The following is a 25,945-nucleotide window of genomic DNA, read 5'->3' as shown; positions in this document are numbered from 1 at the left end:
TTTGTGGCAGTGGTCTCTATTTGAAACACCTATCTCTGTGACTCTCTTACGTTCATAGTATGCCTAAAGTGTGTTGGTCGTTCATTCATTTCTGACTCTTTGTGACCCCGTGAACTGTAGACTATCAGGCTCTGCTGTCCATGGAATTCTCCAGGCAAGAATACTGGAGTGGTTTGCCATTTCCTTCTCCAATAGCTAAAGTATTGCCCCAAAAGAGCCTTCACATATGCAATTATTCTGAGTTGTTTGCTAATATTTTCTAAAAGTGTGCTGATGTCAGTGTTCAGAGTTGTACTTTACCTCCGTTTGGCTTATAGGTTTCCTTCTTTTGTCACCAAGCTGTTCGGTGTGCATTTTAAGTTGACAAACTATAAGCTGGGATGAGTTTACTCTCTGAAATTATGTAATTCTGGAAATGAAAGAGAATTTAAAAATCATCTAATCTCATTTTTTAACATCTTCACAGAAATATAATTCATATACTGTAAAATTCACACATTTAAAATATAATTCAATGGTTTCAGTATATTCATACAGTTGAGAACTTTTAGCACAATCTTAAGTTTAAAACATTTTCATTACACCCAAAACAAATCCCCTATCCATTGCAGTCACTCCCTATTCCTCCTGACCGCTAGCAACTACTTTCTGTCTTTATATATTTATCTGTTCTGGACATTTCATGTAAATGAGATCATATAACAATTAATCTTTTGTGCTTAGCTTCTTTTACTTAGCATGTTTTCAAATTTAATCTATGTTGTGAAAGTCGTTCAGTCATGTCCAATTGTTTGTGACCCTATGGACTATACAGTCTCCAGGCCAGAATACTAGAGCGGGTAACCTTTCCCTTTTCCAGGGGATCTTCCCAACCCAAGGACTGAACCCAGGTCTCCTGCATTGCAGGCAGATTCTTTACCAGCTGAGCCACAAAGGAAGCCCAGTCTATGTTGTAGCATCTATCAGTATTTTTATTATCAAATATTATTGTACTATATGGATATACCACATTTTGTTTATCCATTCAGCTATTGATGAACATATGGATTGTTTTCAATTTGGAGCTATTGTAAATAATTCTATTGTGAACATTCATGTACAGATTTTTACATGTACATGTTTTTATTTCTCTTGGATACATACCTAGAAATATAATTGCTCAATAATAGGATAACTCTGTTTAACCTTTTGTGAAACTGCTGGACTGTTTTCCACAGTGGGTTTGTATCATTTTACACTTCTGTGCCACTAGTCTCTGAGGGCTCTGATTTCTTCATATCTAGGAATTTTATAGATTTAGAGTTTCCATTTAGGACTTGACCCATTTCAAGTTAATTTTCATGTATGGCATGAGATGAGAGTCCATTAGCATTCTTTTGCATGTAACTCTCCAGTTGTCCTAGCACCATTTGTTGAAGACTGTTCTTTCCCCATTGAATGGTTTTATCACCCTTGTCAAAAATTAATTGATCAGAAATGTGAGGATTTATTTCTGAACTGTTGATTCTGTTCCATTGATGTGTATGTTTGTCCTTATACCAGTGCTATGGTGTCTTGAGTACAGTAGCTATGTAGTCAGTTTTGATATAAGGAAGGGTGAATTTTCCAGCTTTGCTATTTTTCAGGATTATTTGACTTTCCTGGGTCTCTCACATTTGCATATGAATTTTAGGAAAAGCTTGTTAATTTTTGCAACAAAGCCAGCTGGGATTTTGATAAGAAAACCAATGAATCTGTTTGAGGAGTATTGCTATCTTAATAATCAGTTTGAGGAGTATTGCTGTCTTAATAATGTTAAGTGTTTTGATCCATGGATATGAGATATTACCCATTTAGTTAGGTTTTAATTCCTTCTCATTTTTTAAATGATGAAACTGAGATTCAGAGAGATGATGCAAGTTAATTGAAGATCTAAGACTAGAACCATGATTCTCTGACTTTTAGTCTAACACTCCCTACCAAAAACTTTGTTGTTGTTCAGTCACTAAGTCATGTCCAACTCTTTTGTGACCCCCCCCCCCATGTACTACAGCACACCAGGCTCCTCTGTCCCCCATTGTCTCTTGGAGTTCACTCAAATTACGTTACTGTATAAAAAGAGAACCCTTTGTGGTAATTTTGTTTGCTTTTAAATGTTAATATCCTTTGTCGGTTACTTTAATGCAACCACTGAAAAATTGATATGAAGTCCAGCAGGTCTTGGTCTTATATCTTAACTCCTCTACCAACTTGCTCTATGACCTTGCGCTGTTATTTAACCTCCTCAGGCCTATAAAAATCTAATATTTAAGAGTTCACAACTCTATATTATATACTGTGACAGGGATACATTTGGCTTGATAGTAGTTCATGTGAAAAAGACCTATATGGTTTATTTTATTTACTGTTTTGTTGATGTATAGTTGATGTACAGTGTTACATGTTACATATGTACACTATAGTGATTGACAATTTTAAAGGTTATACTCCATTTATAGTTATTATAAAATATTCCCATATTATACAATATATTCTTATAGCTTATTTTATTCATAATAGTTTGTACCTCTTAATCCCCTACCCCTATATAACCCTTACCCCCCTCCCCTCTCCTTATTGGTAACTGCAAGTTTGTTCTATGCATCTGTGAGTCTTTTTGTTTGTTTTATTCACTAGTTTGATGCAGTTTTTATATTCCACATACAAGGGATATCATACAGCATTTTTCTTTCTCTATCTGGCTTATTTCACTTTTTAGCATAGTACCCTCCCAAGTCCATCTATGTTGTTGCAGATGGCAAAATTTTATTTTTTTATGGCTGAGTAGCAACTTCACTTTCACTTTTCACTTTCATGCATTGGAGAAGGAAATGGCAACCCAGTCCAGTGTTCTTGCCTGGAGAATCCCAGGGATGGGGAAGCCTGGTGGGCTGCCGTCTGTGGGGTTGCAGAGTCGGACATGACTGAAGCTATTTAGCCACAGCAGCAGCTGTACTCCAGTACATATACATACCACATCTTCTTTTGGTATCTATTGATGGATACTTAGATTGCTTCTATATGTTGGCAATTGTAAATAATTCTGCTGTGAACATTGGGGTGAATGTATCTTTTCGAGTTAGTGTTTTATTTTTCAGTTATATACCCAGGAATGAAATGGCTGAGTCATATGGTGGTACTATTTTTAGTGTTTGAGAAACTTCTATCCTGTTCTCCATACTAACTGTACCAGTTTACAGCCCATAGTGTATGAGGGTTCCCTTTTTTCCACATTCTTGGCAACATTTGTCATTTGTGTTCGTTCTGATGATAACCATTCTGACAGGTGTGAATCGATATCTCATTGTGGTTTTGATTTGCATTAGTTAGGTTCAGCATCTATTCATGTGCCTGTTGACCTTCTGAAGGTCTTCTTTGGAAACTGTCTGTTTAGACCTGCCCATTTTTAATCAGACTGTTTGCTTTTTTGATGTTGAGTTGTATGAACTGTTTATATATTTTGGATATTAATCCCTTATTGGTCATATCATTTACAAATATTTCCTCCCGTTCAATTGATTGTCTTTTCATTTTGTCATTGGTTTCCTTTGCTGTGCAAAGGTTTAAGTTTGGGTCTCACTTGTTTATTTTTGCTTTTATTTCCTTTGCCTTAAGAGAAAGATCCAAAAAAATATTGCTAGTATTTATGTTAATGAGTTTTCTGCCTATGTTTTCTTCTAGGAGTTTTATGACTTTCAGTCCTTCATTTTAGGTTTTTAATCCATTTTGAGCTTACTTTGGTATTTGGTAAGAGAAAATGGTCTAATATCATTCTTTTGCATGTAGTTGTCCAGTTTTCCTAGCACCACTTGTTTCAGAGACTATCTTTATTGTACATTCTTGCCTCTTTTTTTTTTTTTTGAAGGTATGGTTACCACCCTTAAGAAAATGATAAGCTAGTTTGGAATTTAGGTTATAAATACTTTTTGAAAATGGACAAAGGACAATATAAGTGCAAGATGAGTGGCATAGATCAGGTGGAGCACAGACTTTGTTTAAGGTGGTAAGGTGATGCAAGTATTGTGTTTACCCTTGTGCCACAGATTATCCATCGATAACCTTTTAGCACTGTAGAAGGAACTGTAGATCTTGGTGTTTCTCCAAATTAACCCATTACCCTTGTCTATTGGCAATGCCTCTTTCTGCTGGCTATGTCCTCTGCTGCTCCCTTTCCTCTTTTTTTTATGGCCTTGAAAATTTTGCTGAGTTTATTTATTTAAAACAATTTGATTTCTTTCTAAATTTTTTTAAAATTTATTTTTAATTAGAGGCTAATTCTTTTACAATGTTGTGTTAGTTTCTGCTGTGCAACCATAAGTATACATATATCCCCTCCCTCTTGAGCCTCCCTCCCACTCCCTCCTACCCTTCACTCTTTAGTAGAGTAAAAGCACTTATAAAAGATGGTATGGTCATAGGAGCATATGAGCCATTAGCTTATCCATAAAGACTATGGTGAAGGGTGTCCTGAAGGTGTAAGTCAATTGGAAAGTCCACTACCTTTATTATACCAAGAGCCTTGGTCCTCTCTCTTTCCTACTAGTTAAGTATTAGCAGTATCTAGTATGGTAGCTGGCACATAATAAATAATATGTTAAATGCATGTTCTACAAATGAAGCTACTTTCCTGTTATCCCTCTCTGACCTGTTTGTCACCCTGAAGAGTGATGGTAGTATTGTTTCCAGTTGTTCAGTTGTGTCTGACTCTTTGTGACCCCATGAACAGCAGCACACCAGGCTTCCCTGTCCTTTACTATCTCCCAGAGTTTGTTCCAACTCAGGTCCATTGAGTCAGTGATGCTATCCATCCATCTCATCCTCTGTCACTCTCTTCTCTTCCAGCTCTCAATCTTTCCCAGCATCAGGGTCTTTTCTAATGAGTTGGCTCTTTGCATCAGGTGGCCAAAGTATTGGAGCTTCAGCTTCAGCATCAGTCCTTCCAGTGAGTACTGAGGGTTGATTTCCTTTAGGATTGACTGGTTTGGTCTCCTTGCTGTCCAAGGGACTCTCAAGAGTCTTCTCCAGCACCAGAATTCGAAAGCATCAATTCTTCGATAGTCAGCCTCCTTTATGGTCCGGCTCTTACATCTGTACATGACTACTGGAAAAACCATAGCTTTGATTATGTGGACCTTTTTTGGCAAAGTAATGTCTCTGCTTTTTAATACGCTGTTTAGGTTTGTCATAGCTTTTTTTCCCCAAAGAGCAAGTGTCTTTTAATTTCATCATTGTAGTCACTGTCTGTAGCGATTTTGGAACCCAAGTCACTTTCCATTGTTTCCCCATCTATTTGCCGTGAAGTGATGGGGCTGGTTGCCATGATCTTAGTTTTCTGAATGTTGGGTTTTAAGCTAGCTTTTTCACTCTCCTCTTTCACCTTCATCAAGAGACTCTTAAGTTACTGTTCACTTTCTGCTATTAGGGTGGTGTCATCTGCATATCTGAGGTTGTTGATATTTCTCTAAGCAATATACTCCTGACAGTAGTATATAAACTATAAAAGATTGAGAGACACTGGTATAGACAAGTGCTATATGATTGTAGGAAAGGGGAAGCAGGGGGTGAGATTATTGTGGGCTGGGTTGTTAGAGGGACACACGCAAAGGATTTAAAACATAGTTTGCACTTTTGGAGAAAGGAAAAGATTTAGATAAGCAGGGAAGATGGCACAGGATATTCCAAGCATAACACAGACTTGAGCATGAGCAAAGTCATGCAGATAGAAATGTGCATGTCTGGTTTAAGGACTATTCAATGATCTGTTTATTCAAAGGAAAGTATTTGTGAAAGGGTATAGTAAGGACTGAGTTTTAAGAAATAAGTTGGGTCAAGTTGAGAAGGCCCAAATTGAGAAGGCTCTTTGAAAAAATAATTTTTAAAGGTAGTGTAGTGGTTGAAGGTTTTTGGGAAAGGATAAGGTACCACAAAGTGCGATCTGTCAATAATGCTTAGACTGGATTGAAAAAATAAATCTACCATAAGTGTAAGCATGAAATGATAAGAGCTTGGACTGTAGTATTAGCAACAAGAATGGAAATGAAGGGGGCAGATAAAGGAAGCAAACATTTATGCTCAGTGAGAAGAACTAAACCATTCAGTTCAGAGACAGAAAAGGGAGAATAAGAAAACTAATTCATTTCACAAATGTATACATGTTTTTGGGGTCGGGGAAGGGGGAGAATGTAGCAAAAAGTAAAGCAAACATAAAGATGGGATGACATGCCAGAGATAGAGGACTATAAAAGTGAGTCATGTATGAGAGGAAAAGAGAATTTCAAGGGAAAATTGGATGATTAGCAGTGGTCAGTGCTTCAGAGAAATAGGAAAAAAAATGAGGATGAAGAAAAGGCTATAGGATCTGGCATTCTGGAAGATGATAGTGACCTTAGAAAGCAATATCATTGGCAAAGTAAAAAACAGAAGACAGACTATAGCAGTTTAAGTGCTGGGTGGATGATGAGACAGTAGAAGAAGTTAGTATAGTGGGAGATCTCTGAGGTCAAAAGTATTCTGGTAATTCAGAGCATTTGCTTTTTTTACTCTGTTGACATTTGTATTAGTGGTTCAAAAGCAGTGGTGGGTAAAACTGCTGATACTTAAACAATAATCAAGACAGTGGCATATCCTTTACTAGTTGTCATTGTATTCTTCATTGCTACACCCTTGGTGTAAAAAGAATTATGGTTTTACTTTAAAATGCCCTTGGTGAAGCAATAAAAATGATTAGTTTTATTAAACTTTGACTCTTGAGTATATAACGTTTTAATATTCTAAGTAATGTAAAGGGAAGTTCCCATAGTATTTCTGCTGTATATTGAAGTGTGAGGATTGTCTTGAGGAAAGGCCCATATGTAGTTCTTTGGGTTGTGAGCTGAATTAGCTACTTTTGTTTTCACAGAACACCATTTTTACTGGAAAGACTGACTGATAGATAAACTTTGTTAATTCAGACTTGGGTATTTAGCAGACATTTTCATAAAAATGAATGAAATGGGAATGTGATTTCAAGGAAGGCAACCAACTATTTGTTGCCGGTGATAAAATTTAAACTTTTAAAAAAGTAAAAATTAGAAGTTTGGAAAACTTGTATATCTCTCCCATGACCATGAGAGCTTCCAGATAGTTAGACTTCTCTGATGAAATCAATGATGGTATTAGCTAATATGACTTTTAAAACCTTTTTATTTAAAATATAGATTCACAGGAAGTTGCAAAAATAGTAGAGCTCTAGTGTACCTTTCACCCACTTTTCATCCTTGGTGACATCTTGCATAAGGAGTTGACATTGGTACGATCCATAAATCTTATTCATATTTTACCAGTTTTATGTGAACTCATATGTATCTGTTCTTCTATACAGTTTTATCACATGGATAGATTTGGGTAACCACTATCCCCACGATCACCACCACAGTCAAGATAGAGAAAAGTTCCATGACCACAAAGATTCCTCATGCTTCACCTTTGTAGTCATACCCATTCTCCTGTCCTCAGTCCCAGGCAACCAATAACCTATTCCCCAGTTCTATGATTTTGTCATTTTGGAGTGGTACATAAAAACAGAATGGTATAGTATGTGACCTTTTCATGTTAACTTTTCCCACTTAGCATAATTCCTTTGACATTCATCCAAGTTTTCTGTTATCAATAGTTTGTTTTTTATTTGCAAGTAGTATTCTGTGGTATAGATATACCACAATTTGTCTAGCCATTCACTATTGAAGGAATTTGGGTTGTTTCCAATTTTGGCTTTTGCAGATAAAATTGACAAGAACAGTTGTGTGTAGTGTTTTGTTTTGTTTTGTTTTTAGATTTCTGTTTGAACATAGATTTTTATTTCTGTGGATAAATGCCCAGGACTGTAAATGCTGGATCAAATGGGTAGTATATGTTTAGCTGTCTATTTTTGAAGAAACTGTCAAGTCAAACGTTTTATGGAATGGCTGTGCCATTTTAATTCCCACCAGCAATATCTGAGAGATCCCATTCTCTGCATGCATACAAGCATTTGGTATTGTGCCTAATTTATTTTAGCTATTGTTAGATGTGTGGTATTATTTCACCAATTTTAATTTGCATTTCACTAATGGCTAATGATGTTGAATTTCTTTTTCATGTACTTATTTGCCACTTGTATGTTCTCTTTAAGTGAGATGTCTGTTCATGTCTTGAGCATTTTCTAATTGTACTGTTTGGTTTTTTACTGTGAATTTTAAAAATTATATAGTCTAGATTTGAGTTCTTTGGCAAATATGTGTTTGGAAATATTTTCTCGTAGTTTGTAACTTGTCTGTTAAGTCTTTCAATAGGGTTGCAGACAAAAGTAATTTTAAGTCCAGTTGATATTTTCCTATTATGGATTATGCTTTTGGTGTCATGTCTCAAACTCTTCACCAAACCCTAAATATGAAAATATTCTCCTATATTTTCTTCTAAAAGTTTTATAGCTTTACCTTTAACATTTAAATCTGTATTTGATTTTGAGTTAATTTTTCTGTAAGGTGTGAGATTTAGTTTCCTTTTTTGTTTATGGATATCTAATTGCTCCAGCACCTTTAGTTAAAAAGACTATCCCTCCACCATTGAATTGCTTTTGCACATTTGTTAAATATCAGTTGGCCATACTTGTGTGGGTGGATCTATTGGTATTTCTGGTATATTTATTCTTTCCTTTTGATATATTGGTATATCCCCCTTTCACTATCACACTGTCTTGATTACTATAGCCAATGATGTCTTGTAAATGGGTAGAGTGATTCTTTCCATTTTATTATTATTTTCAGAATTATTTTAGTTATTCTAATTCCTTTTCCTTTATTTATAAATTTTCGAATAATCTTGTCCACATTTTCAAAAAATTTTACTAGAATTTACATTTTGTGTTCAGCCTATATATCAGTTTGGGAAGAATTGACATTTATTATTTTCATTTGTTGCCTGTGCTTTAGTTGTCATATCAGAGAGACCATTACCTAACCCAAGATCAGGAAGATTTACTCCTATATTTTAGTCTAAGAATTTTATAGCTTTTAGCTTTTACATTTAAGCCTTTGATCCACTTTGAGTCATTTTTTTCATATGGTATGAGGTAGATATCCAATTTTATTGTTTTGTATTGAATATCCAGTCCTACCATCATTTTTTAAAAAAGACTATTCTTTCTTCATTGACTTGTCTTTGTACCCTTGTCAAAAATCAGTTGACCCTAAATGTAACCATTTATTTCTGGACTATTAACTTTAGTCTATTTGAAACCATTGGGTGGTGTTTCAGAAAGCTCTGAAGTTTATATCTCAGTACAGAAAGAATTTAGTGAGAGGCAAAGTGTTAGATAAGTGATTTATTAGAATAAGTCATTTGCAAGGGCTATAAGTGGGCGGGTGAAAGGGTGCTATGCCCCCAAGAACTAACTGGGCTATAGTTTCATAATCAAAGGAAAAGTGGGGAAGAGGAGAAGACCTTCTTTGTCTTTCTTGAGTAGATACCATGCTTCCATCATCATCTCCTCTTCCAGGTTGGGCAAGGGAGTTGTCTTGTTTCTACATTGTCAAGCTAGGTCCACAAATTATTGTTATTGTTTTAAATATGTGCCGAGAGCATGTCCTAGGGGTCATTAATTTATTGTGTGCACTGGACAGGATGTTGGTCTCTTGCCACCATTATTTTATTGTTTGGGGGCTTGTCTCATGCTTCTGTTGCTGAGCAAGCCTGCTTTGCTTTGCAATTAAGCAAACCTGCTTTCTTGAGTAATTAACTTACAGGGACTATATATTTTTCCTACTTACAATCCCCTAGTGGGGTTGGCATGAGTTGGCAGGACTACCACCTGCCAGCGTAGGAGATATAAAAGATGTGGGTTTGATCCCTGGGTTGGGAAGATCCCCTGGAGGAGGAAATGGAAACCCACTCCAGCATTCCTGCCTGGAAAAACCCATGGGCAGAGAAATCTGGCGGGCTATGGTCCACAGGGTCACAGAGTCAGACACGATTGAAGCAACTTAACACACATGCATGCACGCGGTAGAGTTAACTATTTAAGCACCTAGTTTGTCCCTTTACTCTTAATCTTGTATCTTATCTACTCCTAACCTTGTATCTTATCTCTTTGCTAAATTGACTTATTCTAGAATTTTTCGGTAAATTTTTTTAAATTGTCTATGTAGGCTATCATGTCATCCACAGATAGGGATGATTTTATTCCTTTCAAATCTGTATAAGTTTTCTTTTCTAACCTATTGTGCTGGCTAGGACTTTCAATACTATGTTGAATAAGAGTGGTGAGTATGAATGATTTTTTTTTGGACATGTTATAATGCAGTGTGTCAACCTTTGGTATATCTACATAACTTAGTTAACCAATATTTTCCAAATTTCCAGTTCATATTGTCACAATTCATGCCTGCCCACTTATAGCCCTTTGATGGACTCATCAAGTAAAACTCCATGAGTTTTAATGGAAAAGTTTATTTATGAAAAGTTCATTTGTATGGTTCCAGAATTCACATTACAACTAAGCTTTAAGAAACTGCCGCTTACTGAGTTTTGGTGTTGTATCAAAGAAGAATAGCCACAATTACCTGAAAAGACTGTTTTCCAACTACATAAATGTGTGAGAGTGGATATTCTTCATATACATACTTAAATAAAAACAATATTATGATAGGTATAATGAAGAATCATTATAAAAAAATAAAATGGGAAAGACTAGAGATCTCTTCAAGAAAATTTGAGTGATAAAGAGAACATTTCATGCAAGGATGAGCACGAAAAAGGACTGGAAAAAGTTAGCTTCCCTTCCAGTCCTAAAGAAGGGCAATGCCAAAGCATGTCCAAACTACTGGACATTATGCTCATTTTGCATGCTAGTAAGGTAATGTTCAAAATCCTTCAAGCTAGGCTTCAACAGTATGTGAACTGAGAACTTCTAGATGTACAAATTGGACTTAGAAAAGGCAGAGGAACCAGAGATCAAATTGCCAACATTTGTTGGATCATAGAGAAAATAAGGGAATTCCAGAAAAACATCTGCTTTATTGACTATGCTAAATAAAGCCTTTGACTGTGTGGATCACAACACACTGTGGAAAATTCTTAAAGAGATGGGAATACCTTACCTGTCATCTGAGTTACCTGAATGTGGGTCAAGAAGCAGTGGTTAGAACCAGAGTTTAGAACCAGCCTGGTTCAAAATTGGGAAAGGAGTACATCAAGGCTGTGTATTGTCACCCTGTTTATTTAACTTCAGTGCAGAGTACATCAAATGCTGGGCTGAATGAATCACAAGTTGGAATCAAGATTTCTGGGGAAAATATCAACAGCCTCAGATCAGATGATACCACTTTAGTGGCAGAAAGTGAAGAGGAATTAAAGAGCCTCTCGATGAGAGTGAAAAGCCTGGCTTAAAATTCAACATTCAAATAAACTAAGATCATGGCATCCAGTCCCATTGCTTCATGGCAAATAGAAGGGGAAAAAGTAGAAGCAGTGACAGATTTTATTTTCTTGGGCTCCAAAATCACTGTGGATGGTAACTGAAGCCACAATGTTAAAAGACCCATGTTCCTTGGAAAGAAAACTATGACAAACCTAGACAGTGTATTAAAAATCAGACAAAGGTCTGCTTTGTCACCACTTTGCTGACAAAGGTCTACTCAAAGCTATGGTTTTTTCCAGTAGTCATACATGGATGTGGATGTTGAAGCACAAGCTGCAATCAAGATTGCTGTGAGAAATATCAGTAACCTCAGATATACAGATGATACCACCCTTATTCAGTACAGTTCAGTTCAGTTGCTCAGTCGTGTCCAACTCCTTGCCACCTCATGACTGCAGCACACCAGGCCTCCCTGTCCATCACCAACTCCAGGAGCTTACTCAAACTCATGTCCATTGAGTCGGTGATGCCATCCAACCATCTCATCCTGTCGTCTCCTTCTCTTCCCACCTTCAATCTTTCCCAGCCTCAAGGTCTTTTCAAATGAGTCAGCTCTTCGTATCAGGTGGCCAAAGCATTGGAGTTTCAGCTTCAGCATCAGTACTTCCAATGAATATTTAGGACTGATTTCCTTTAGGATTGCCTGGTTGGATCTCCTTGCAGTCCAAGGGACTCTCAAGAGTTTTCTCCAACACCACAGTTCAAAACCATCAATTCTTCAGTGCTCAGCTTTCTTTATAGTCCCAACTCTCACATCCATACATGACTACTGGAAAAACAATGCCTGTGACAAAACAGACCTTTGTTGGCAAAGTAAGATCTCTGCTTTTTAATATGCTATCTAGGTTGGTCATAGCTTTTCTTCCAAGGAGCAAGTGTCTTAATTTCATGGCTGCAATCGCCATCTGCAGTGATTTTGGAGCCCTCCCCCAAATAAAGTCTCTCACTGTTTTCATTGTTTTCCCATCTATTTGCCATGAGATGATGGGCCCAGATGCCATGATCTTAGTTTTCTGAATGTTTAGTTTAAACCAGCTTTTTCATTCTCCTTTTTACTTTCATCAAGAGGCTCTCTAGTTCTTCTTCACTTTCTGCCCTGAGTGTGGTGTCATCTGCATATCTGAGGTGATTGATATTTCTCCCCACAATCTTGATTCCATCTTGTGCTTCATCCAGCCCAGACGCTCTCACTTTTCCAATGATCCAACGGATGTTGGCAATTTGATCTCTGCTTCCTCTGCCTTTTGTAAATCCAACATGAACATCTGGAAGTTCACAGTTCACGTACTGTTGAAGCCTGGCTTGGAGAATTTTGAGCATTACTTTGCTAGTGTGTGAGATGAGTGCAATTGTGTGGTAGTTTGAACGTTCTTTGGCATTGCCTTCTTTGGGATTGGAATGAAAACTGACCTTTTCCAGTCCTGTGGCCACTGCTGAGTTTTCCAAATACCGCCCTTATGGCAGAAAGCAAAAAAGAACTAAAGAGCCTCTTGATCAAGGTGAAAGAGGAGAGTGAAAATACTGGGTTAAAACACAGCATTCAAAAGATGGATCATGGCATCTGGTCCCATCACTTCATGCCAGTAGATGGGGAAACAGTGGGAACAGTGACAGACTTTTTTTTTCTTTGGCTCCAGAATCACCATGGATGGTGACTATATCCATGAAATTAAAAGACACTTGCTTCTTGGAAGAAAAACTATGACAAACCTAGACAGCATATTAAAAACCAGAGACATTACTTTCCCAACAAAGGTCCATATAGTCAGCTATGGTTTTTCTGGTAGTTATGTATGGATGTGAGAGTTGCTCCATAAAGAAGGCTGAGCACCAAAGACTTGATGGTTTTGAACTGTGGTGTTCGAGAAGACCCTTGAAAGTCCCCTGGACTGCAAAGAGATCAAACCAGTTAATCCTGAGGGAAATCAGTCCTGAATATTCATTGGAAGGACTGATGCTAAAGCTCCAATACTTTGGCCACCTGATGTGAAGAGCTGACTCATTAGAAAAGACCCTGATCCTGGGAAAGGTTGAAGGCTGGAGGAGAAGGGGACAACAGAGGACAAGATGGTTGAATGGCATCACTGACTCATTGGACATGAATTTGAGCAAGTTCCAGGAGGTGGTGAAGGACAGGAAAGCCTGGTGTGCTGCAGTCCATGGGGTCGCAGATAGTTAGACATGACCAAGTGACTGAACAGCAACAAATACATGGATGTGAGAGTTGGACCATAAAGAAGGCTTGGGCATCAAAGAATTGATTCTTTTGAACTATGGAGCTGAAGAAGATACACCATATTAACAAACTGGTCATCTCGATAGATGCATAGAAAGCCTTGGAGAAAATTATGATTTATAACTAAATCATAATTTATGATTAAAAACTCTTCAGAAAGTAGTCATACCTTAACATAATAAAGGCCATATGCAGCAAACCCACAGTCCTATATGGTGAAAAGCTGAAAGCATTTCATCTAAAGTCAGGAACAAGATAAGAGTGCCCACTCTCACCTCTGTTATTCAACATAATTTTCGAAGTCCTAGCCATAGCATTCAGAGAAGAAAAATAGTAGGAATCCACATTGGAAAAGAAGAAGTAAACAAATCAAGACCTTTTAACAGCAGTTCACATGTCAGAATTGACTTTTAGACATGTAGCTTGTTATTCATTTTAACCAGTTACTGATATTTTGTTTTTTGCTTTCCCAGGCAGTTGCTGAAGGTGATTTTCAAAGAGCATCTAGTTGTATACTACGCTGTAAAGATATGTTGATGAGGCTTCCCCAAATGGTGAGTGAAATCTCTGCCTTCATTCTCCACGAGTTTGAAAATGCAGACGCATTACTACTTCATGTGATCCTATAGAGTTTATATTTTGTATAAGATTTACTTACTTAGCCAAGATTTGAAATATTTTGCTTCTTTTGTTCTTTAATAGAACAGGTGTTCTAAAAAGTGATACAGGTTACTTAACATTTCTTTGCTTTCCCTTTTATTGTCAAAATACTTTGGTAATATTTCCTCCATATGTCATGGTATATGATGAAAGAAAGAAAAAATCAGTTTATTGCCCTACTGACAAGGTTGATAGCAGCTATTCATATCATTGCCATAGTATTTTTCTATATTGGGATTTGGAGTGTGAGCAGTTTGAAAGGATAAATAAAACCTGTTTCTCAGACTGGAGTTCATCAATATTCCAGAGTAGATAATTTAAAATTTTTCCACTTTACCTCCCTTTTCCGTTTTTTCTCCCCTATTTCAGGCCTATGGTTACTTCAGTCTTGGTATCAGGATGGTCTCAGGGCTCCATCATGTGTACCTTCATGTGAAACTGGTCTTACTTTTTTCTCAAATTCTCTGTTATGATGTAGAACTTAATTTAGTAACTTGACTCTGATGCTGGGAGGGATTGGGGGCAGGAGGAGAGGGGGATGACAGAGGATGACATGGCTGGATGGCATCACGGACTCGATGGATGTGAGTCTCAGTGAACTCCGGGAGTTGGTGATGGACAGGGAGGCCTGGCGTGCTGTGATTCATGGGGTCACAAAGGGTCAGACATGACTGAGCGACTGAACTGAACTGAATATTATGTGGAGGTACTCTTCTAGTCTTTAAAAAAATAAAAACAATTTCACAGTTACAAAACTGTAACAAGAATCTTACAAAGAATTCCTATATACCCTTTGCCCTGAGACCTAGTTCAAGTTTTTCAATGCTGTTCTTTACACAAAATGGATTCTTTCTGGGATTCACTTAGTCTCTAGTCTCTTTCACTGGAAAACTTCCTCACTTTTGCCTTGACTTTCATGACCTTGACAATTTTGAAGATTCTAGAACAGCTGTTTTGTAGAATGTGACTTAATTTATTTTTCAAAAATTAAAAAGAAATTTTATTGAGGTATTTTGACATATAACACTGTATAAATTTGAGGTATTTCACATGTTGATCTGATACGCTTTTAATTTGCAGTGTGGTTACTGGAGTAGTGTTAGCTAACACCTTTATCATATCACATAAATGTCATTTTTTTGTGTTGAGAAGAGTCAGGATCTAGTTCCTTAGCAATTTAAAAATTTACAGCACAGTATTGTTGACTATAATCACTGTTGTACATTAGATTTCCAGAAATTATCTACTAGCTGCAAGTTTAAACCCTTAAACGACATCTCCCCAATTACCTCTCTTTAACCAAATTAGGGTTTGTTCAAAGATTCCTTATGATTAGACTAGGTTATGAATTTGGGGCCAGAAAATCACAGAAATGATTCTGCTGAGTGACATACAAGATTGATTTATTCTATTGGTGGTGGTGCTAATTTTGATCTCTTGGTTAAAATGGTGTCTTACAGGTTTCAAACTTATGTATTTTCTTCCCTTTGTTATTCCTAAGTGTTTTGTGAGGTGGTGCTCTGAGACTTTGTAAAATCCAGTTTCTCATCCAACTTACACTATCTGTTGAGATTTCCTGCCTGAATTGGTACTGTGACGGTTGACACCTGGCTATTTTTCTAACTCTATCCTTCTTTCTATATTTATGAGGTGACATTCTACTATAATTTTTTATTGAACTAAAGTATATGTAACATAAAATTTGCCATTTTAACAATTTTTGAGCATGCAATTCAGTGGCACTAGTACATTCACAGTGTTGTATAACCGTCACCACTCTGTACTGATAGAAACTCTGTACTCATTACACAAATACTCCTCATCACTGCCTCCCCTGGTAACCTCTAATTTACTTTCTGTCTCTGTGAATTTGCTTGTTCTAGATATTTTAAATAAATGGAATCATATAATATTTATCCTTTTGTGTCTGACTTATTTCACTTAGCATTAATATTTTCAAGGTGCATATCATGGTATGTATCAGAACTGGGTTGCTTTCTGTGGCTGAATAATATTTCATTGTATGTATATACCTAGTTTTGTTTATCTGTTCATCAATTGATAGATACTTGAGTTGTTTCTACCTTTTGGTTACTGTGAATAATGCTGTAATGAACACTGGTGTACAAGTATCAGAATCCCTGCTTTTAGCTGTTTTAATCTAAGACTTGAATGGTTGGTAATATGGTAATTTTATGTTTAACTTTTCGATGTACCACCAAACTCTTTCTCATAGTGGCTGTACCATTTTACATTCTCACCAGCAGTTGAATTCGGGTTTCAGTTTCTCCACACCCTTAGCAACACTTGTTATTGTCTGGGCTTTTAAAAAATTTACTATTATAGCCATCTTAGTAGGTGTGAAGTGGTTTCTTATTGTGCCTTTGGCTTGCATTTCCCTACTAACTAATGACACTAAGCATCTTTTCATGTGCTTACCAGTTACTTTCATAGCTTCCTTGGGACATACGTATTAAAGTCCTTTGATCTTTTAAAATGGGAATTTTTAAGATTACAACTATATTAATATGATTTTAAATGTTGTTATAAATAGTGTTACAAGTTGCTGAACATTAAAATATTTAGCATTTCTACTGGTGCCAGTTTTTACAAAATGCTATGAACTAAACTATGTCCCCTCTTGCCCCAAACTTATCTGGTGAAGCCTTAACTCTCAATGTGTATGGTGGTAGGGCTTTGGGGAGGTAATTAAGCTTAGATGAGGAAGGGCCTTCATGACGGAGTTAGTACCCTTATAAGAAGGGCACCAGAGAACTTGCTTTTCTCACATCCTCTACCCTATCATGCAAGAAGGCAGCTCTGGGAAGAGAGCCTTTACCATAGAAAAGTGATGGTTAAACTTTAATTTTGGACTTTTCTAACCTTCAGAACTGTAAGAAATTATTTCCTGCTATTTAAATAAAAATAAAGTTGGGTTGTTTTTCCTACAGTGAAGTATCACCTCACTCTGGTCAAAATGACCATCATTGAAAAGTCTACAAATAATAAATGGTGGAGAGGATGTGGAGAAAAAGAACCCTCCTACAGTGTTGTTGGGAATGTAAATTGGTGCAGCTACTATGGAGAACAGTATGGAGGTTGCTTTAAAAACTAGGAATAAAACTACCATGTGACCCAACGATCCCACTACTGGGCATATACCCTGAGGAAACTGTAATAGAAAAAGATACATGCACTCAAGTGTTCATTGCAATACTATTTATAAATAGCCAAGACATGGAAGCAACCTAAGTATCCATCAACAGATGAATCAATGATGATGTGGTGTATATACACAATGGAATATTACTCAGCCATAAGAAATAATGAAATAATGCCATTTGCAGCAACATGGATGGACCTAGAGATTAACATGCTAAGTGAAGTAAGCCAGACAAAGACATATATAATATTGCTTATATATGAAATGTGAAAAAGATACTAATGACCTTATTTAAGACAGAAACAGAATTAGATCGAAAACAAACTTATGGTTACCAAAGGGAAAAGGCTGGGAGGGATAAATTAGGTGGTTGGGATTAACATGCATCTACTACTGTTTATATCGGAGAAGGCAATGGCACCCCACTCCAGTACTCTTGCCTGGAAACTCCCATGGACGGAGGAGCCTGGTAGGCTGCAGTCCATGGGGTCGCTGAGGGTTGGACACGACTCAGTGACTTCACTTTCACTTTTCACTTTCATGCATTGGAGAAGGAAATGGCAACCCACTCCAGTGTTCTTGCCTAGAGAATCCCAGGGATGGCGGAGCCTGGTGGGCTGCCGTCTATGGGGTCGCACAGAGTCGGACACGACTGAAGCGACTTAGCAACAGCAGCATCAACTACTGTTTATATAAAATAGATAACCAACAAGGACCTACTGTATAACACAGAAAACTATATTCCATACTCTGTAATAACCTATAAGGGAAAAGAGTGTGTGTGTGTACACACAACCATCTCATCCTCTGTCGCCCCCCTCTCTTCCTGCCATCTATCTTTCCCAGCATCAGGGTTTTTTCCAATGAGTCAGCTGTTTGCAGCAGGTGGCCAAAGTATTGGAGCTTCAGCTTCAGCAAGTCCTTCTAATGAATATTCAGGGTTAATTTCTTTAGGATTGACTGGTTTGATCTCCTTGCTGTCCAAGGGACTCTCAAGAGTCTTCTTCAACACCACGGTTCAAAAGCATCAGTTCTTTGGTGCTCATCCTTCTTTGGGGCTTCCCTGATAGCTCAGTTGGTAAAGAATCTGCCTGCAATGCAAGAGATCCTGGTTTGATTCCTGGGTCAGGAACATTTGCTGGAGAGGGGATAGGCTACCCACTCTAGTATTCTTGGGCTTCCCTTGTGGCTCAGCTGGTAAAGAATCCGCCTGCAATGTGGAAGACCTGGGTTTGTTCCCTGGGTGGGGAAGATTGCCTGGAGAAGGGGAAGGCTACCCACTCCAGTATTCTGGCCTATGAATGAAAGAGTTGAACATGACTGAGTGGCTTTCACTTTTACCTTCAGCCTTTTTTATGGTTCAACTCTTACATCCATACATGGCTGCTGGAAAAACCATAGCTTTGACTATGTGGACCTTTGCTGGCAAAGTGATGTCTCTGCTTTTTAATATGCTGTCTAGGGTTGTCATAGCTTTTTTCCCAAGGAGGAAGCATCTTTTAGTTTCATGGCTGCAGTCACTGTCTGCAGTGATTTTGGAGCCCAGGAAAATAAAATATGCTGCTATTTTAATTGTTTCCTCACTTATTTGCCATGAAGTAATGGGACTGGATGCTGTGATCTTTGGAGAAGGAAATGGCAACCCACTCCAGTATTCTTGCCTGGAGAATCCCATGGATGGAGGAGCTGGTAGGCTACAGTCCATGGGGTCGCGAAGAGTCAGACACGACTGAGCGACTTCACTTTCACTTTTTACTTTCATGCATTGGAGAAGGAAATGGCAACCCTTTCCAGTATTCTTGCCTGGAGAATCCCAGGGACAGGGGAGCCTGGTGGGCTGCCATCTATGGTGTCACACAGAGTCAGACACGACTGAAGTGACTTAGCAGCAGCAGCAGCAGCTGTGATCTTACTTTTTTGAATGTTGAGTTTTAAGTCAACTTTTTTGCTCTCTTCTTTCACCTGCATCAAGAGACTCTAGTTCCTCTTTGCTTTCTGCCTTTAGAGTACTATCATCTACATATCTGAGGTTGTTGATATTTCTCTCAGCAATCTTGATTCCAGCTTTTGCTTCATCCAGCCCAACATTTCCCATGATGTACTCTGCATGTAAGTTAAATAAGCAGGGTGACAATATACAGCCATGACATACTCTTATCCCAATTTTGAACCAGTCAGTTTTTCCATGTCCAGTTCTAGTTGTTGCTTCTGGTCCTGCATACAGGTTTCGTAGGAGCCAGATAAGGTGGTCTGGTATTCCCATCTCTTGAACAATTTTCCACAGTTTGTTGTGATCCACACAGTCAAATGCTGTAGTCAGTGAAGCAGAATTAGATGTTTTTGTCTGGAATTCCCTTGCTTTCTCTGTGATCCAATGGATGTTTGCAATTTGATCTCTAGTTCCTCTGCCTTTTCTAAATCTGATTTGTACATCCAGAAGTTCTTGGTTCATGTACTGCTGAAGCCTATCTTGAAGGCTTTTGAGCATTACCTTGCCAGCATGTGAAATGAGTGTAATTGTATGGGTTGTACAGTGGTTTGAACATTCTTTGGCATTACCTTTCTTTGGGATTGGAATAAAAACTGACCTTTTCCAGTCCTGTGGCCCTGCTCAGTTTTCCAAATTTACTGGCATATTGAGTGCAGAACTTTACAGCATCATCTTTTAGGATTTTTAAATAGCTTAGCTGGAATTCCATCACCTCCACTAACTTTGCTTATAGGAATGCTTCCTAAGGCCCACCTGACTTCACACTCCAGGATATCTGGCTCTAGGTGAGTGACCACACTACATAGTTATCTGAGACATTAAGACTTTTTTGTACAGTTCTTCTGTGTATTCTTGCAACCTATTATTAATCTCTTCTGCTCCTGTTAGGTCCTTGCACATTTTGCTTTGTGTATCTTTGCATGAAATGTTCCCTTGGTATCTCTAATTTTCATGAGGAGATCGTTATTCTTTCCTGTTCTATTGTTTTTCTCTTTATTTTCATTGTTAACTTAAGAAGACTTTCTCATCTCTCCTTGCTATTCTTTGGAATGGAACTCTGCATTTAGTTGGGTATATCTTTCCCTTTCTCCCTTACCTTTTGCTTTTTTTCATTCCTCAGCTATTTGTAAGGCCTCCTCACACAACCATTTTGCCTTCTTTCATTTCTTTTCCTTTGGTATGGTTTTGGTCACTACCTCCTGTACAATGAACCTCCATCCATAGTTCTTCAGGTACTCTAATCAATTCTAATCCCTTGAATCTATTCATCACCTCCTCGGTGCAATCATAACAGATTTGATTTAGGTCATACCTGAATGGCCTAGTGATTTTCCCTACTTTCTCTAACTTAAGTCTGAATTTTACAATAAGGAGCTGATGATCTGAGCCATAGTCAGCTCCAGGTCTTGTTTTTACTGACTGTGTAGAGCTTCTCCAACTTTGACTGCAAGGAATATAATCAATCTGGTTCAATATTCACCATCTGGTATACTTCAGTTTAAAAAATGGGTTGTTTTTCTTTTGGTTGTTTAGTTGTAAAATTTATTTTTGTTATCTAGATTTTAAACCCTTATATGACTTGCAAATAATTTTGCACATTCTATGGGTTGTCTTTTCACTGTTTTTTATACCATCTGATGCACAAAAGGTTTTCATTTTGATGAAGTCCAATTTATTGCTTTCTTTTGTTCCTGTGCTTTAGGAGTGATATTTAAAAACTGTGACAAATTCAAGGTCATGAAAATTTTCTCCTATGTTTTTCTCTTAGAGTTTTATAGCTTTAGCACTTAAATTCAGGTGTTTAATCCATTTAAAAAAAAAACACGATATTTGACTGCACCGAGTCTTAGTTGAAGCACGTGGGATCTTTGTTGTGGCAAGGTGGCACTGCTGCTGCTGCTGCTAAGTCACTTCAGTGGTGTCCGACTCTGTGCGACCCCATAGACGGCAGCCCACCAGGCTCCGCCATCCCTGGTATTCTCCAGGCAAGAACACTAGAGTGGGTTGCCATTTCCTTCTCCAGTGCGTGAAAGTGAAAAGTGAAAGTAAAGTCACTGAGTCATGTCCAACTCTCAGCTACCCCATGGACTTAAAGGTTCTTTAAGAATATATACATTTTTGATCTTGTCACATATGAATAGAGATAGTTTTACTTCTTTCTTTCCAATATGGTTGTATTTTGTTTCTTTTCCTTGTTAATTGCTCTGACTAAAAGTTCTAGTACTATGCTGAATAGAAGTGGTAAAAGCTGGCATCATATCCTGTTCTTGAATTTAGAAGAAAAGATTTCTGTCTTTTACCATTGAGTGTATTAGCTTTCATAATGTTGAAGATGTTACTTTCTATTCCAAGTTTCAGTATTTTTATTGTGGAAGGTTATGTTGTTGGACTCCGTGAGGTGGTTTTTTTTTAATCAGCTGAAATTTTCATGTGTTTTTTTCCTATAATTTTTGATATATTGTTCTCTTTTTTGAGAGAAGATTGCGCTCATCATGCAGCTTTATTGCTTAATACTTCAGCATATAGGGCTTCCCAGGTGGCTGACTTGTAAAGAATCTACCTGCAATGCAGGAGATGCAGGATACCTGGGTTTCATCCTTGGGTCAGGAAGATCCCCTGGAGGTGGAAATGGCAACCCATTCCAAGCCTGGCAGGCTACAGTTCATGGAGTCGCAAAGAGCTGGACATGACTTAGTGACTGAGCACATATGCACACTTCAGTGTCTATTTCTTAAGAACAGAGTAGTCACTCCTTAAATAGTACAGTGATCAAATTCAAGAAATTTAACATTCATAAGTTCTTTAATGTACAGTCCATATTCTAATGCTTGTAATTGTACTTTATTATTTCAAAATTATTATTATTATTATTTTGACTGCATGCATGTGGGATCTTAGTTCCCTGACCATGATTTGAATCTGTGCCCACTGCATTGGAAACATGCCATCTTAACTAGTGGGCCACTAAGGATGTCTTAATTGTACTTTATACATATCCTTTCCCTCTCCAGGCCAGGATCCAGTTCAGGATTATGCTTTGCATTTGGTTGTTCTGCCTCTTTAGTATCCTTAGTAATCTGCCTTTATCTTTTATGAAATTGGCATTTTACCATGTAAGAAACGAATTGCCAGTCTATGTTTGATGAAATTGGCGTTTTAAAAAAAGCTTTATTGAGGGAGAGGTATATATCACACACATTTATATTATACAGTTTGATGAGTTTGGGCATATGTATACACTGCTGCTGCTCCTGCTAAGTCACTTCAGTCGTGTCTGACTCTGTGCGACCCCTTAAATGGCAGCCTACCAGACTCCCCCATCCCTGGGATTCTCCAGACATGAACACAGGAGTGGGTTGCCATTTCCTTCTCCAGTGCATGAAAGTGAAAAGTGAAAGTGAAGTCTCTCAGTCGTGTCTGACTCTTCGCGACCCATGGACTGTAGCCTGCCAGGCTCCTCTGCCCATGGGATTTTCCAGGCAAGAGTACTGGAGTGGGGTGCCATTGCCTTCTCCTATGTATACACTAATGAAACCATTATCAGAGTCAAGATTACGAGCCATTCCATAAACTCCAAAAGTTTTCCTTTGTCCCTCTCTGTCCCTCCCTGTCCCTCCCCCTGCCATCTCCATCATACCCAAGCACCACTGATTAGTTTTCTGTCTTTATATATAAATTTGTTTGCATTTTCTAGAATTTTTATATAAATGGAATCATACAGTATATACTTGTTTTGATTTGGCTTCTTTAACTCAGTGTAATGATTTTGAGATTCATTAATGTATTTTTTCATATCAGTAGTTTGCCGTTTTTTGTTCTTTTTTATCAATAGTTTTATCTTTTACTATAAAATTCCATTATATTGATATACCACAATTTGTTTATCCAGTTACTTGTTGATGGATATTCAGATTATTTCCAGTTTTTAGCTATTTTTAAATCTAATGCAAATAGAACGGTTTTAAATACTTATGTACAAATTTTTGTGTGGACGTATGTTTTTATTTCCCTTTAGTACTCTAGGAGTGGAATGGCCGAGTCATGTTAGATGTATGGTTAATATTTTTAAAAACGAGTACAGTATTTTCCAAAGAAGTTGAGCCATTTTATGCTCCCACCAGTGCCAGTTGTTGTATATCCCTACGGTTGCTTGATATGGTTAGTCCTTTTAATTTTAGCTGTTGGTATATAGTGGTATTGTTTTTCTATTTGCTTTTACAATTATTTCTTTGTCTTCAATTTTCAGCAGTTTGCTGATGGTATGTCTGAGCATGAATTTTTTGGATTTACCTGTAAGGGATTTGCTGAGCTTCATTTTTTTTGTTTACTTTTTTAATATGGAAAACAAGTATTTTCCCCCAACAGTATGGATAGTCTTCTCCCCAAAAGTTTACTTCAGTTCTGTTCAGTTCAGTTCAGTCGCTCAGTCATGTCCGAGTCTTTGCTACCCCATGAATCACAGCATGCCAGGCCTCCCTATCCATCACTTGACTCCCAGAGTCCTCTAAGACTCATGTCCATCAAGTCAGTGATGCCATCCAGCCATCTCATCCTCGGTCGTCCCCTTCTCCTGCCCCCAATCCCTCCCAGCATCAGAGTCTTTTCCAATGAGTCAACTCTTCACGTGAGGTGGCCGAAGTATTGGAGTTTCAGCTTCAGCATCAGTCCTTCCAAAGAACACCCAGGACTGATCTCTTGTGTTGTTGGAAGAGGGTGTGTGCTATGACCAGTGCGTTCTCTTAGCAAAACTCTCTTAGCCTTTGCCCTGCTTCATTCCATACTCCAAGGCCAAATTTGCCTGTTACTCCAGGTGTTTCTTGACTTCCTACTTTTGCATTCCAGTCCCCTATAATGAAAAGGACATCTTTTTTGGGTGTTCATTCTAAAAGGTCTTGTAGGTCTTCATAGAACTGTTCAACTTCAGCTTCTTCAGCATTACTGGTTGGGGCATAGACTTGGATTTCTGTGATATTGAATGACTTGCCTTGGAAACGAACAGAGATCATTCTGTCGTTTTTGAGATTGCATCCAAGTACTGCATTTTGGACTCTTTTGTTGACCATGATGGCTACTCCGTTTCTTCTAAGGGATTCCTGCCCGTAGTAGTAGATATAATGGTCATCTGAGTTAAATTCACCCATTCCAGTCCATTTTAGTTCGCTGATTCTTAGAATGTCGATGTTCACTCTTGCCATCTCTTGTGTGACCACTTCCAATTTGCCTTGATTCATGGACCTGACATTCCAGGTTCCTATGCAATATTGCTCTTTACAGCATCGGACTTTGTTTCTATCACCAGTCACATCCACAGCTGGGTATTGTTTTTGCTTTGGCTCCATCCCTTCATTCTCTCTGGAGTTATTTCTCCACTGATCTCCAGTAGCATATTGGGCATCTACTGACCCATCTACTGACCCATTGGGCATCTACTGACTGGGGAGTTTCTCATTCAGTATCCTATTATTTTGCCTTTTCATACTATTCATGGGGTTCTCAAGGCAAGAATACTGAAGTGGTTTGCCATTCCCTTCTCCAGTGGACCACATTCTGTCAGACCTCTCCACCATGACCCGCCCATCTTGGGTTGCCCCACGGGCATGGCTTGGTGTCATTGAGTTAGACAAGGCTGTGGTCCTAGTGTGATTAGATTGACTAGTTTTCTGTGAGTATGGTTTCAGTGTGTCTGCCCTCTGATGCTCTCTTGCAACACCTACCATATTACTTGGGTTTCTCTTACCTTGGGTGTGGGGTATCTCTTCACGGTTGCTCCAGCAAAGCACAGCACTGCTCCTTACCTTGGACGAAGGGTATCTCCTCACTGCTGCCCTTCCTGATCTTCAACATGGGATGGCTCCTCTAGGCCCTCCTGCGCCAGCACAGCCACCACTCCTTGGGCATGGGTTGATCTTCCTGGCCGCTGCCCCTGGCCTCGGGCATGGGCTGGCTCCTCCCAGCCGCGGCCCCTGGCCTGGGTCGCGGGGTGGCTCCTCCCAGCCCCTGATCCTGGCCTCGGACCCGGGGTGGCTCCTCCCGGCTGCTGCCCCTGACCTCGGACATGGGGTGGCTCCTCTCGGCCATTCCTGCACCGTCACAGCCTGGCACTCTTGGCCGCTGCCCCTGACCTCGGACATGTGGTAGCTCCTCTCGGCTGAGTGCGCCGGCAGTCACAGCCCCTTGTGCTGATGGGTGGAGTTAATTGTTTGGCCTGAGGTCTATGGGCTCTTTGGTATGGTTAAGGGCAAACTCCAAGAGAGTTTACACAAGGGGAACCTTCCCAGCCTGATGCTGCTAGTGCCCCTGTCCCTGTGGTGGGCCGCCACCAACGCACACCTCTATGGAAGACCCTCCAACACTAGCAGGTAGTTCTGTTTCAGTCTTTTGTGGGGTCACTGTTCCTTTCCTTTGGGTCTTGGCGCATGCAAGATTTTGTTTGCACCCTCCAAG

At 38.6% G+C, this 25,945-nt stretch overlaps 1 protein-coding gene across 1 annotated transcript in view; it reads left to right on the top strand.

Annotated features, from left to right (window-relative positions):
• Positions 1-25,945, top strand: part of TEX11 (testis expressed 11) — a 242,760-nt gene that overhangs the window by 51,856 nt on the left and 164,959 nt on the right. Inside the window, exon 8 of the mRNA XM_015104932.4 lies at positions 14,162-14,242. Coding sequence (XP_014960418.1) covers positions 14,162-14,242 — 81 coding nt within the window. The remainder of the gene's footprint in view (positions 1-14,161; positions 14,243-25,945) is intronic.

This window comes from Ovis aries, chromosome X (assembly GCF_016772045.2).
Source record: "Ovis aries strain OAR_USU_Benz2616 breed Rambouillet chromosome X, ARS-UI_Ramb_v3.0, whole genome shotgun sequence".
In the NCBI taxonomy this organism is placed as follows: Eukaryota; Metazoa; Chordata; class Mammalia; order Artiodactyla; family Bovidae; genus Ovis; species Ovis aries.
This window is presented reverse-complemented; position numbering and strand designations above follow the sequence as displayed.